At 49.2% G+C, this 13,472-nt stretch overlaps 1 protein-coding gene across 1 annotated transcript; it reads left to right on the top strand.

The window, feature by feature from the left end:
* The first annotated feature begins 4,069 nt into the window (after positions 1–4,069).
* On the top strand, positions 4,070–12,285 carry LOC121458937 (transmembrane protein 200C-like). Its single transcript, XM_041668366.1, has 2 exons — positions 4,070–4,206; positions 6,977–12,285. The coding sequence occupies exon 2, from the start codon at positions 7,071–7,073 to the stop codon at positions 8,964–8,966; it is 1,896 nt and encodes a 631-aa protein (XP_041524300.1). The 5' UTR covers positions 4,070–4,206; positions 6,977–7,070; the 3' UTR covers positions 8,967–12,285.
* The last annotated feature ends 1,187 nt before the right edge of the window (positions 12,286–13,472 follow it).

Raw genomic sequence — 13,472 nt, 5'->3', positions numbered from 1 at the left:
TTCATTTCTGGTATTATACCTTTCAGCGGTTTGGGAGTCTTTTCTATGACACCTTCAAACCCCTGACCAGAAGAATGTTCTATTTGTTCTCACTGATTTATGCTTTGACTGAAGAATCGTATGGGTTTAAAATCCGGGCTTCAATAAACTGAAATCAGAGTTCCCCAGTTAATCGTAAAATGGGTGAACCAATAGTGGAGAAGTGTTTTCTTCCTCCAGATCGGCTTTCTGGAGACTCTGTACGCGATTCAGGACAGGAATGGGCTGCTCACAGCGGGTCCTATGTAGATCCTGGTAAATATGAGGTATGGAGAGTGGGGGAGTCAGGCTGGGAGATGTTAAATCCAGTATGGACTTAGCTAAGTGTAATGAGTGCTTACAATGTACTAAGCATGGGCTTATTACACCAACTCCATTTATTAACCCTCATCACAGTCATGTTAGGAGTATTAATATCATTATCCCCATTGTGGTGGGAAAGCTGAAAGAGGCAAGATTATGTGATTTAGTTACTTAAACTAAGCAGTCAGTTAGTGGAGGATGGTTCCAGAACCCAAGCACTCTTTCCATTGCATGAGCGCTCTGAGGGAGTAAAAGCCATGCAGTGGTGGGATCTGCTAGCCTTCTGGCTTGAGCCGGCCATCTTCTGTGGGCAGACTCCTGAGTCTAAAGGAGATCTGAGTGTGTACGTAGTATAGGACTACCTGCCCCATCATAGAGAAGCCCAGATATACGCAGGTCTAGGTGTTTGAAATGACTGTATGATGAGTGACTTCTTACATTATATGAGGGCTATTTGAAGTTACAATATAACTACATTTTCCCTCTTCCATTTCCTCCCTCCACCTCCTCTCATCTACCTTCCTTGCTCTCCCTCAATCCAGGTCTTCTTTCTTTCACTGCTAATACATGTTGCTTTTTTTCTTCCCCTAAAAATATAAACATAATCTGCTCAGACTCTATATAATGTCACTTGCATGCATATGTTTGGAGGCTGACCACTGGTATTGGATAACCAGCTGGGAAGCTCTTCACTGGGAAACACAATCTTCTCTGTCAGCATTCCTTCGTTGGCTATAGTTCTTTGTCTGCGGTTGCAGAGAACACACTGCGGTCCCAGCCCCAACTGGTACATCTACAACGCAACTGCTGTACCTAAGGCTCCGGAAATACTGTGGAAGATGGGACAACAGATTCTAATAGTCAGTGGGACAGGAAGTCTGCTGTAATATGGCATCCCAAGAAATACAGATCCTTTTTAAGAGAAAATAAAAAGGTACGAGCCAGAGTTTAATGCAACGGTTGGTATCCAGTTAATCTTTTCCCTCACAATAATCACACGTTCAAAGTATCTTGCCGAGTATTTAGATGGAATTAGATGAGGCTTGACCCTCAGCCTAGCAGGAACGAGGGTATGTCTTGAACCTCAGAAAGCAGTGGCCAGGGAAGTGGGGGCAGCGACCAGAAGGGCCGAGAGCTTTGTTGTTGCTTCACAAACACCTTGGCACATCTGGAAAGGCCCTGGGAAGGCTGGGTGATGGTGCAGTCCAGAGATAATGAAAGCCTCCACTGAGAGCAGATGGATGTTTGATTTCCTTTGATAGCCTGAGCTGAAAACAAAGGAAAGGACTGAGTGTTACTGGGAGCAGTTCTAAGTACCAAAGGAGCCCAGTTTGGGAGGAAGACTTTCAACATAAACCAGAGATATTAGTCATCAATGTAAGAAGCATGAAGCCACAACCCCTGCTTTGTCAAGATAGAGATTTCTTTTTCTTCTCCATCAAAGGAGTTTTCAGTGTGCACCTGGTGACTATAATTTATGCAGAGAGTGGCACCGTTAACCTGCTTGATCTGCCTAAAATCTTATCTTCGTTATTTTTCCTGTGTGTATATAGTCCTGCAGGACAGAGGGGGAGAGTTGCCATTTGGCCCTGAGCAGTCAGCTCTGTGATGAAATAGGGCTGCGGGGTCCAATCTTTGTCCAAAACACCAGATCACTATCGGGTTCCAGAAATGCGGGGATTCTGAGCCAAAAGGCTTTAGCAAACCCCGGGAAGGAGTTGGGTTACTTTTCCTTTGCAGGGATTCCCGTAAAAGGAGACATTCCACTGTGGGGTCGGAAGCGCTTCCTTTGTTGACGTTTGTTTTCTAATATTCTGGTGCTGAGCAAAAATGCATGGAAGGAGGTCTGGCTGAAACTCCAATCGCAGCCCAGATCCGTAGGCCTGGAGAAAGATGGCAAAGGTTACCTCTGAAACATCCCGGTAGGACTCATACCACCTTTGTCCCTCCGATCTCCCCAGCGCCTCCATCCCTGTTCCATTGATAGTTATTCACTTTTATCATGGACCCTCTATTTCTATTCAGTGTCTTTATTGCTCTTTATGCGCAATCATATTCCCGAGACACTGCGTACTTTTAGAACAACCTAAAGGCTGGATCTGTAGGTTCAAGAGTCGTCCTGTTACACCCTTGAACAGTAAACAGCACCCACTACCGTCACCGCCCGAATATCCTTGCTTGGATGCCACATTTTAGACAGTCTTTTTTTTTTTTATCTGCTTTTCGGTTCCTCTCTGCCTGAATCCTGGCCACCCCATTTTAAGGACTAATTGAAACCTTTCTAACTTTCTCGGCACTCCGTGGGGAAATTCCACTTGAAAACTCTTTTCCCTGTCATTTCTACTATGTAGTTGAAAGAAGGAAGATGGGAAATAGGTGCTTCCCCCTCCTGGAAATAGGTGCTTCTCTCCACCCCCCCCCTGCGTGCAGCCGAGTGTGTGCGTGTGTGTGTGTGTGTGTGTGTGTGTGCGCGCGCGCGCGCGTGTGCGTGTGTGTGTGTGTGTGTGTGTGCTCTTCTTTTCCTTTTAAATGACGTAGGGAGTTTGGACAACCTCCCTACACCCCACCTCTCCTCTTTGATGCGAACCCTGATTCTCATTCCTGGGGATTGAGTTTCGATTTGAGGGCGTGGGTATCCTCCTAGGGTGGGAACAGCAGGGTCCACCTATCCTAATCTCAAATGAACCCCAGCTGCTCACATCCCAAGAAGTCACCGAGGTCCCTTAAGGCCGGTTCCACAGCCTAGTTCTGCAGAAGTGTGATAGCATCTGACAGAGGTTTCCGTGAGTCCGATGATGCGCCCAGCTTTGTGGAGCCGGCTCCGCCCCTCCCGGGCGGGGTTCGCTGGGGAACAACTTACTGTGTTCTTGGGGAGCATTTACAAACTCCCAAGTGTAGGTGGGAGCGGGGCAGGGGGGAGCAAGACTATGTACCCTGTAGAGTAGGAGCAACAAAAGAAAAAAAAAGAACCAACAGCGGGGGGCTGAAGCGGGTGAAAGAAAAGGGAGAACAGAGAGGAGAGGGGCCAGAAGAAACAGCGAACTGGAGACTACCCTCTGGCTTCAGGATGCTGATAGGGGACTCCCTGGGAGGGGCTGGCCTTTCTTTGGGTCCTCTTGGGTTTGCTGCTCAGACAGGTAGTTGGGAGAAACCTAAGGAGCTGTCAGCTGAGGCAGACGGCGGCCCAGCAGCGTCCAGAACCCTGCCTGGCGCGATCGCGCCCCGACCTGGCTCAAGTGCGCGGTGCAGGTGTCGGCTCCCCTGACGCCCCTCCTGGGAAGGGGGAACAAGTCGCTTCCGAAGGGACGGGCGGCGGGCAGGGGAGGGACTGGGGGGCTTGGAGGCGGGGCGGGGGGGCGGGTGCGCCCCCTGAGAGCTAAGCCGGACCGGGTACCGACTGCCATCCTGCCGCAATTTCCCTGTGTCATGGCTCCTGTCTCTTAGCAACAGCCGCCAGTCCGGCCGCCCGGAGCAGCCGCCGCGGGCTCAACTCCACCCGGCGAAGCCCGGCGCGCCGCAGCCACACAAAAGAAGCACAAGGCCGGCAAGCGCGCGGCCGCAAGGGCCAGCGGGGAGCGCGACGGGAGGGGACAGTGGCAGCCGAGGAGGCGCGCCCGAGGGAAGAAGGGCTCCAGGCGGCGCGCGGGCTGCGGAGGACCTGACACTTCTTGGAAACTCTTGGAAATGGCTCCCGCCACCGCGCCCGAGGGAACGGCGAGCCCCTGGAGCAGGTTCGTCCCGGCCGAGCTGTCCAGCCTTTGCGCCCCGGGCCCCGGGGCGCTGTCCCTGCGCTCCGCCGTCGGCTCGGGCTGAAAAGTTTCTCCATGGTTCTTTGTGTCTCCCGAGCTGCCCCGGTCTCCCTGGGTAAGTGAGAGATTATTGTTTGCTTAGAGTGCCTCCATTTTGAGCAATCCTGTCAATCCCCGGCCTCCGAGCGCCCTTCACCAACCCGCCTGTCCCTCAGCCCAGGCCCCTTGGCGGATGTTCCGAGCCAGGTGTTCTCCTGGGCGTGCTACCAGGGTTGCGCTGCCCAGAAAAGGCGAGTTGGGGATTGCTTTCACGTCGCTCCAGCCCGTCCTCCCTCCAGAGGCGGACTTGCAGCTGCTGCACTCATGTGACTAAAGCAAGGGCAAGAGATGCACGACCCTGGGGCCAGGGGCCGGGGGTCGAGGAGCTAGGTTGGGTGTGGGGCACAGTATGGAGCGCAACCTGGGGCCCTGAGTCTCTGACGCCGGGCTAGATCCATCATGAGCAGAGAACTTGAATCTCTCTCTTGGAAGCAGTTGTATTTTTAGACATCCCTCATTTGATTTCCCCATCCTCCATTCCTTAACCAAGGCAGGACTCACGCCAGGCAGCCAGTTGAGAAGGCATACGACATCTGCTGCTAAGTTTGTTTTTCTTCGTTAGGTCTAAGGAAAGCATCAAAGGGGCTTTTCCGTGGCACCTGACCTTCGTCAGTATTCTGTGCCAGATCGCGAGACACTGAAAAGGAGTTCAGTTGTCAAGCGAGCTGAAAGCATAATAAACTAGGGAACTAATTACCAGCTATTAAAAACTAATTTTAAATATCGTCTGTAAACCGTGGTTGAAATCCATTCCAACTTTCTTTATATTCTGCGGGATGTGAACTGGCTTGCAGAAGAGGAAGGTCCCTTCCTCCTCCAAGACATCCAGCATGGGGTGTGTGTGGGGGGGGGGAGCACCTGATCTGTGTCCAACAAAACGTCTCTCTTCAGAGAGCCACCCTGCAGGCTGGAGCTGGCTTTGTTTCTAAAATGCCTGGACTTTAAAGACTCCTGAAGTCAATCCAGACCTCAAGATTATTCAAGACGCTGGAGCCTTCCAGTTCAGTTAAAACAGCAATATCTATGTTGCAACCATATAGACAGTACAAGCATGGGGACAGCCTGTCATGTCTATTCAGTATTTATGTTTATTGGCCCAGGACCTTTTAAAAAACAAATTTTAAAGGTTTGCTATAGATATAGTCTCACCATTCACTCCCCACCCCCACCCCCGGAAACATTTGACATTTCTCTATTGAATTCCAACCAAGTTCCAAAGAGATACCGATTTGCAAGCAATTAAAAAAAAAAAAAACACCTGACTGCTATTTGCTTACCACGTGGAGAAAAGATCCTACCCAGGCTGACATTCTGAAAGAATCAGGGGCCAGAGTTATTCACCTAAGCACCAGTTAGAAGCAAAATTCTACCCAAGTAACTTCCATTTTCCAAGGATAACTTATTCTACTATGTGGACTGTCTTGAAAGAATCGTACATTCAAAGGCCTGTGGTGGCCCTCTGTATCTTTAAGAGCCACATAATGCCCTTAATTTCAGCATCTCTATTACAGGAGGGAACACCACCACCACTGGAAGAGAGAATGCACTCTGAGGACCCAGCAGAGTGGGACTCTTGACAGCTGACAGATAACCAGGAGCAGGCATCAGTTCTCGTACCTACTTAGACTGTATAGCCAACAACCCAGAGAGCTTCCCAGAACTAGGGCACCTTGCCTCCACTCCTCTTCCTCAAAATGACCTTCAGAAAAAAGGAGGAAGCAAACAGCTTTTATGTGTGGAAATACCTTCCTATAAATCAGCACTACGTAGACTGTTTTACCCAGCTAATTGACTATTCATTTGAACACTGGGGTTCTTGGTACATTAATAAAAGGGCCAGACGCTGTTGTGGCCGAGTTCTCTGTTGTTGTTTTAATGTTGAAATTTTCCCACGTAAGAGAAGGGTTATTTCTTACGGAGATTGCAGGGGACCTCTCGGATTCCCTGATGAAATCTAGTACAGGAGACCTTTAGAGGGAGTTCCTCCAGGGGAGGACAGAAAGCCAGAAGGAAGAGCATGGTTACATAACAGTTACCTAAATGGAAATATTCCACACCAAGAAGCTTTCCAGATGTTGCAGGGTGGCGACAAGGGGACTGGGAGGGGCTGTGCTTACCCATTGCCCTAGGACCAGAGTAGCCAAGAGGCAACTTTATGGAAAGATTTGTTGATGGTATTGAAGAAGTAGTGCTGAGATTTTCTGGACAATACTCTCTGTCACTGATCTGAAGTAAGCCATTCTGCCAGTGTGTGGTGTTGCGCTCTCATCCTGGGAAATGGATTCCTTTCTTTTTATACACTACTAACTTTCAGAACTGTTTAGTGACTTTCAGCTCACATGGGGCAAGCTCCTGGCTCGGAGGCCTGATGGGGCCGGAAGCCCTCCCTTTGGGGAACTTTTCCATTGCAGAGAGAGGCAGGGTGAAAACACAGAGGTGCTGACCAAGAAAGCCCTCACACACTACTTGGAGCCCCCACATTCGCTGAGTTTATAAGGATGGTAGGAATTCCACTGGCTGCCAGCCAGGAGGCTTTCAGATGAATGGTACCACGAGGTCACCCTGGCAGCATGTGGGGGCGGGGTGGTGGTGGTGAAACTGTTTCAAGCCACCTTTCTCTTCAGTTACACAGACCCGTCTCTGGTCTGCATACCCAGCACTTGGCCTTGAGGTGGGGGTGGAGACACACCTGGAGTTGGATCCAGGATCAGGGGCAACCCTAGCACGTGGGATGTTGCTGCAGCCAAGCCCACACCCTCTGACTGTGTTCCTCTGCTTTGCTGCAGGAGGAGGTGGCCAAGCATCTAGAGGGCAGTTGGCTCCCTCAAGCTTCAGCCCCAGCCCTAGGGGCTAGCCCTGAACTCCACCCACCAGTTCGCCATGATCGCCACCGGTGGCCTACTGAGGATATCTGCCAGAAAGCAGGATCCCCTCCGGCCCCCCAGCCAGGTTCCTAAGCGCAAGAGGAAAGCCAAAAAGAGGCGTAAGAACGACGTGGTGGTGGTGAAAGGGAAATTAAAGCTGTGCTCCATCTCGGGGCTTATTGCCCTTTGCGGGATCCTAGTGCTGTTGGTGGGTATAGCCATGGCCGTGGTGGGTTACTGGCCAAAGGCCAACGCAGCCAACAGAGGAGGCGGCAAGCAGCTACCGCCGGTGGAGGGTAGCCATCGCTTTGGGACCACTGGCAACAACAGCAGTGGCAGCAAAAACCCAACCAAGAGCCACTCTGGGACCCCAGGGGGTGTCAACTCTAGTTCTGTGGGCGGGCCCAGGAGTTCGCCTCCTACTAGATCTGCAGCCACATCCTCTTCTTCCTCCTCCTCATCGGTGGGCTTCTTCTTCCGAATCGTCTCAGGCTACTTGCACTCAGACAAGCTCAAGGTCTTTGGGCCCCTCATCATGGGTATCGGCATCTTCCTCTTCATTTGCGCCAACGCGGTGCTCCATGAGAACAGGGACAAGAAGACCAAGATCATCAATCTGCGGGACCTCTACTCGACCGTCATCGACGTGCACAGCCTCCGCGCCAAAGATCTGGCGGCAGCAGCAGCTGCAGCCGCTGCAGCCGCAGCTTCCTCCTCCACCACCGCCCCCGGCTCTGCTCCCCCTAGGGCAGCGCCACTCAATGGCTTTCTCAGCTGCGTGCAATCTCGGGGTCTGGAGCTGAAACCTGGTAGCTGCACGGGCTCTGCAGAGGCCTTCGGGGCCACTGCAATGCTGACCAGAGGCTCATGGCCCCACCCCGCCGGGCTGGGCGGAGGCGGCGGTGTGACTCGAGGTGCAGGGTCCCCGCCGGACCTGGTTTCATCTCCGCGCTGTCCCCGGGAGCCCCCGAGCCTGGCCGAGGCAGTGTACAGTATCTACCGTGAGCGCTCCAGCGGGGCTGGCCATCGCCGGACCACAGTTGCCGCGATAGCTTCGGCCACTGCCACTGTCACCGCGGCCGCCAGTAGCAGCAGTAGTCCGGCGCCCTGCAGCCCTACCGGGAGTTGGGGTCGCCAGAGCACCACCAGTTCCCTCGTGGGCTCCTCACTGAGCGCCTTTGCACTGATGCCTTTGCCAGGGGACCAGGACAGAGATGGGGACTCGGAGGGAGCAAGCTGCAGCTGGCACAGGCCGCCCGGGGAACGAGGATCCCGGGATCTCCCGAGGGAAGAACTGGACCTGAGCCTCACTGACCTCCGGGGAGCCGAAGGCGGGGCGCGCTGGGCGTCTGGTGAACCGGAGGAGCCCGAGGGCTTGGCGACAGCATGCACCGCCAGGGGGCAGGGCGGCCGCCTGCCCAGGACCGGCAGGTACGCGGCCTGGCGGCGCCGCAGCACCAGCGGGCTCCTGGACTACCGGGCTCAACCGTCGCCGGAGCCCCCTCCCTCCCCGCACGCAGCGGACCTAGACTCCAGCCCTCGGGATACAGCCGCCACGCCCTCACTCCCTCTGTGCCCCGAGGACACGCCCCTCGTCCGTCGGGACTCCCAGGGATCTCAGTCGGATGAGCAGTCCTGCAGCAATAAGGGCTACACCCCCCTAAGGGAAGCCAACACCTCTGTGGAGTCGGTCGTGGACGTGGTGGCCCGGAAAAGGCTAGACTGTGCGGATGCCACGGATCCCGGTGCCGAGCCTAGCTCCCCGGAGCGTTCCAGTCCAGAGACAAGTAGGGCGGAGCAGCCTCGGTTTGTACAGAGGCAGTTTACAAACAAGGAGAAACTCTTTCTGATTTCCAGGTCTCACACCCCAGGAGTAGAGGACCCGGAACTGGAAAACTCTTCTTCCACCTAGGGAGAGGGGGGCAGGAAAGGAGAGTCCCACTGGAACCCCTAAATTAACCCCAATCCATTTCCTTGTGGACAGGTCCGAGGAAACCATTCAATATCCAAAGAGCTGCAAGATGTTATCCTTGAATTGCGTTCACAAGATTCGTGTAGACAACAACTAAAAAAAAAAGTCGTCTTTTTATGTCCGATGGTGATTGTATGTTCCATGAAAACCAGATGTATTATAAGGTCACAATTTAGTTCATTAGAAAAAATCTCTTTAATTTTCCTAGGCTCAAAATAATATATTTTTGACAATAACTCTGCACTTTACTCCAATTTTTCTTTGGCCCTTCCCCCGACTTCCCCCGCCCCTCTACTCTGCTGCTGACCTTGTCCATAGCTGCTTGTGAATAAATGACAAGCTTTTTGATTTCCCTCTTCTTGAAGAGCCTAGAAGAGTCGGTTCTCTTAGAACTGATCTCTCTAGGTGACGTCAAAGCCTAAAGCATGAACTTGGAGAGAGGGTTCCCTTGCCTTACCCTGCTCCAGGCTACAGCTGTCCAAAGGACTCTATTTTCCAAAAGGATCTTTGCATTTTGCTACCAGGGTATGTGGCGGGTGCCAGCAACTAGACTGGACTGTTAATTCCTTAACTCACAATACCAAGTCCACCATGTGTTACTGAGTATTATTACACCTGTATGGAAGGTAACATTAGTATTTAAAGTCTTTTTTTTAAATAAAAAGTTTCCAAACAGTTAAACATAACCTTGCCTCGTTTTACCTGGGAACTCATGACTCCAGAGCACAGTCACCAGTGAACAATGTCTCTCGTAAATCCCAAGTATTCCTCTGTAGTCACCTTTCCCCCAAATGTCAGAGATGTGAGTGCACGGATCCATTTCTAGTGTGTGACTGGAAGACACAGAGAAATATGTGGCTCTTGGGAGTTTGTCTTTTAAGTAGAATGGAACCTCGAGTAAGTACTATTTTCCTACAATACTTGTAGTTAACCTCCAGGTTCATTTACAGGGGTGCCAGGTTTAGTACCCCCTCCCCATCCACCCGTTTTTCTATTTGATCTCAGTTTCAGGCTCGTGGTCTTGCATCTATGGCTCGCATAAGGCACAGCAGTGTTATTGTGTTTCAGGATTAGTTTACATTGTCAATTGTCAAGACCAGAAAACAAAAAATTTACAGTTCCCTTACGCTCCCTCTGAGGGCGATCTGAGACTCACTGCAGAAGACAGGAACACTGCTTTCCAAGAAAAGTGTCACTAGCTCGTGTTGCTCCTCACGAGTGACCAGTCATGCTGCTGTAGGTGCGTGGTTTCAGGACGGAAGGAGCTCAGTGGCATGTGCTAGCTGGGAAGCTCATAGTGCTGTAGAGATAGGCCTCCACCATCAGCTCTGTAAGAAAGGGTTAAAAGACCCACCCAGCTCTAAGGGGAACAACTGCAGAGTAGGCAGAAGAGCAGCGGTCAGAGGGCAGAGGGCAGCAGAGTTCCAGAAGACAGACTTAATTTAACACAGGGGCTACTGTCTTATTGTGACCATTGTGATGTACCTTCTACCGGCTGCAGCAGCAGATCAGGCATCGCCCCAGGCTGCTGCAATCTGGGGTAGGTATTCATCATCTGCAGAACCACAGGCAAATCTCTTAATCCCCCTAGGCCTCTGGTGAATGATGTAATCTCTGTGATCCCCTTCAGCCCTAAAAGCTTAACTTAAATTCAGAGTATTGGATTTATGCTGGATACAATCTTCGATTTGTACATACAGCGTAGCAGAGAGTGATATATTCCGTAAACTTCCACTGGTGTGACTTTCTGTAATAAAGTTTAAGTGGCATCAGTCTTCCCTCGGACTGTATGCATTCAGCTAATGGCTCACTTGGAATCTCTGGGTTAATTTATTGAACTTTTCTATACAGCAAAAGTGAATTTCTAAGGAATAAGGGACAAACAAAAGCAATAAAAGCCCCTGGTAACATTGTGTTTCCATTTTGCCTTTAGAGAGTGTGTTATTGAAAAGTTAAGTAGGGCCCTGTTTCCAGTCCTCAGGAAATGCAACATGATGATATTTAACGAACTGTGAAGTTACTCTCCCATAGCCTAACTAAAGAGGGATGAATAGAAACAAATTTTTCCCCTGCAAACCAGAAAATTCAACCTAAACAACTGACTGGAGGTATTGGTCTTTGTGGCTTGTTGGTATTGATCAGAATAAACACTTCAGTCTCTGCTGTCTCAATTTCCCTCTCTATACAGCAGGAATAAAACCGGGACCTATGTCAAAGGGATAAACAGCTGATGGAATAATCTAATCTACGTATAAAGTGCTTGTAACAGGCTTGGTGCAGAGAAGTGCTATAAAAGTTTCCTCAGTTTTATTTCTAACAGCATCCACTGCTAAGCAGACTTATTTCATGTGGGCTTCTTTTTTTATTCGCGGAATAATTTTAGGTTTAAAAACCCAGTGTGTAAATCAGTGGAGCACAGAGTGTGACTTCCAGGGCTTATATAACACCGCCTGCCTTTCTGAGGCTGTTAAATAGCAATAATAATACCATTTGACTCATAGGATTAATTATTCAAGCGAGGGCTAAATAAACTAATATGCTTTAAGGACTTAGAACCATTCTTGGCGCACAAAAAAAAAATTCAGTAAATGTTAAGCACAATTATATAAGCAAATTTCAGAAAAGTAATTAGTAGTCTAAATTTATCCCCCAGTTGTTAGGGACAACGACAGATTTATTGTATAGAAAAGTCTTAATAACGTAGGTATATTAGAAAAAAAATAGATCTTCAGAAATAAAACCTTGATCCAGGATGGAGATTTCTTGTGGCACAGGACCATGTTGTTACGTAACAGCGGATGAGTGCCCAAAACCCGTCACTGCATTTGGCCACCATTTCCTCCCTTTTTGTTTACTGAAGCAGAGCACATCCCAGGGCCATCCTCCTGAGGTCACAGACAGACCCAGGGTCAAGATCAAATGCGCATGCCACACAAGCATGTTCTCTGTCACTTTTTAGTGGGTTTCTGAAAAAGATGATTTTTGAATTTTGTTTTGTGTTTTGAGCTGAAGGCCTTAAAGCAAAAGCCTTCTTGCAATATCAGTGCAAACTAAGTATATGAACATGTGTAGTATTATATACAGTATTATTTTGCCAAGACATAAACTTTACTTTTCTCTAATTTATAAATAAGATCTTGTATTAATGGTTGTAGCATAAGGTGGATAGATTCCTCATTCATAACAAATAAAATATAAGCATAATAGTCACCGGCTTTGTTTTGTATAGAAGATATTTTATTGTATTTTTGGAGCTGCTAAAATCAAGCTATGTTTGAAGCTATGTTAAATTTTTGATTGACTATAGCTCTGAATGCGTTCCGAAACTTCCTTTTTAAGGGACTCCTTTCTGAGGGTTCTTTTTTTAATTCTTCAAAATGAAATGAGTTTCTTTAAGTGGATGTTTTCTATTATTTTTTTTTTAGACTAAGTCTCCACAAGTTGGACAGTCAGCACAAATTCAGTCAAACACTGCTACTGTCCAAAGGGCAACAGCCAGATAAAACTCATATTTACTGGGTGACACCTGGTCACCCTGATGTCAGGAAAGCACAGAACTAGTATTAAGTTCAGCTAGGGCTGAAGTATTCCAAGAGTTGCCAAAGCCGACCGCCCTGGTGATCCAGAACCAAGTTTGAACCATCCCAGGAATCATCACCACCCTGGTGACCTGGTTGCCTCCCCAGAGCCAGAGGCCCTTTGAAAGCCTCTACCATCTGAAAATACATTTGTTATTCAACATGAAGTGGCCACTCCTCCAGGTTCCTTCACTAATGCCATCCAAGCATGTGGCTTTTTGTGACAGTTCAGTGCTAAGATGGTACATTGCCTCATCAATCAGGTGTGTTGCTTTGTGTTACACTGAGCATCACCAAGCCTGTACCCGTCTGTAGCTATGCTTCTGATCCCCACAGTGTGAATCCCAGTGACGTTGAGGAGCTCAGCGGCCAGGATCAAGAGAATCAGTCAATTGCCAGGCCCTGGTGTGGAGCAAGAAGAGGATCCCAGAGAAAGATGAAGTTAGGCGAGCATCTCCAGAAATATTTTTTTCTCAAAACAAAAGCGTTTGGTGACTCTGTTTCATGGACTGAATTGTATTGTATGCAGAGACACGTTTTAGAATGAAGGCATGGAGCCTTTCTAGTCCTTAGAGAACATCCTCTCAGAAAGTGCAGAACTTGACATTTGCGTATGTTTCTCAGGGTTTAAGAAATTCAACATAATGTGTTGTTGAAATCAATCCATTTGATACTAAACATTTAATAATGTTCAGTAGTCGAAAAGAAGCTGTTGTTTTGAGGTTGACAAGCTCAAGCATCTATCTTTTAACTAACTCAACTTCAGGGGAAGAAACCCCATTTTATTTATTATTATTATTATTTATATATTATTTATCAATGCATTCAGTCAACGGAAGCAAAGGAGGTCCAAGCCCTGCTTTGTTTT

The sequence above is a fragment of the Microtus oregoni genome, unplaced genomic scaffold, assembly GCF_018167655.1.
Source record: "Microtus oregoni isolate MIOR12 unplaced genomic scaffold, Mior012 000018F_ref0000195, whole genome shotgun sequence".
NCBI classification, from domain to species: domain Eukaryota; kingdom Metazoa; phylum Chordata; class Mammalia; order Rodentia; family Cricetidae; genus Microtus; species Microtus oregoni.
This window is presented reverse-complemented; position numbering and strand designations above follow the sequence as displayed.

Bases quoted from the DNA above. Each gene is read 5' to 3' on its own strand.
- LOC121458937 (XM_041668366.1), top strand. From the start codon at position 7,071: ATGATCGCCACCGGTGGCCTACTGAGGATATCTGCCAGAAAGCAGGAT.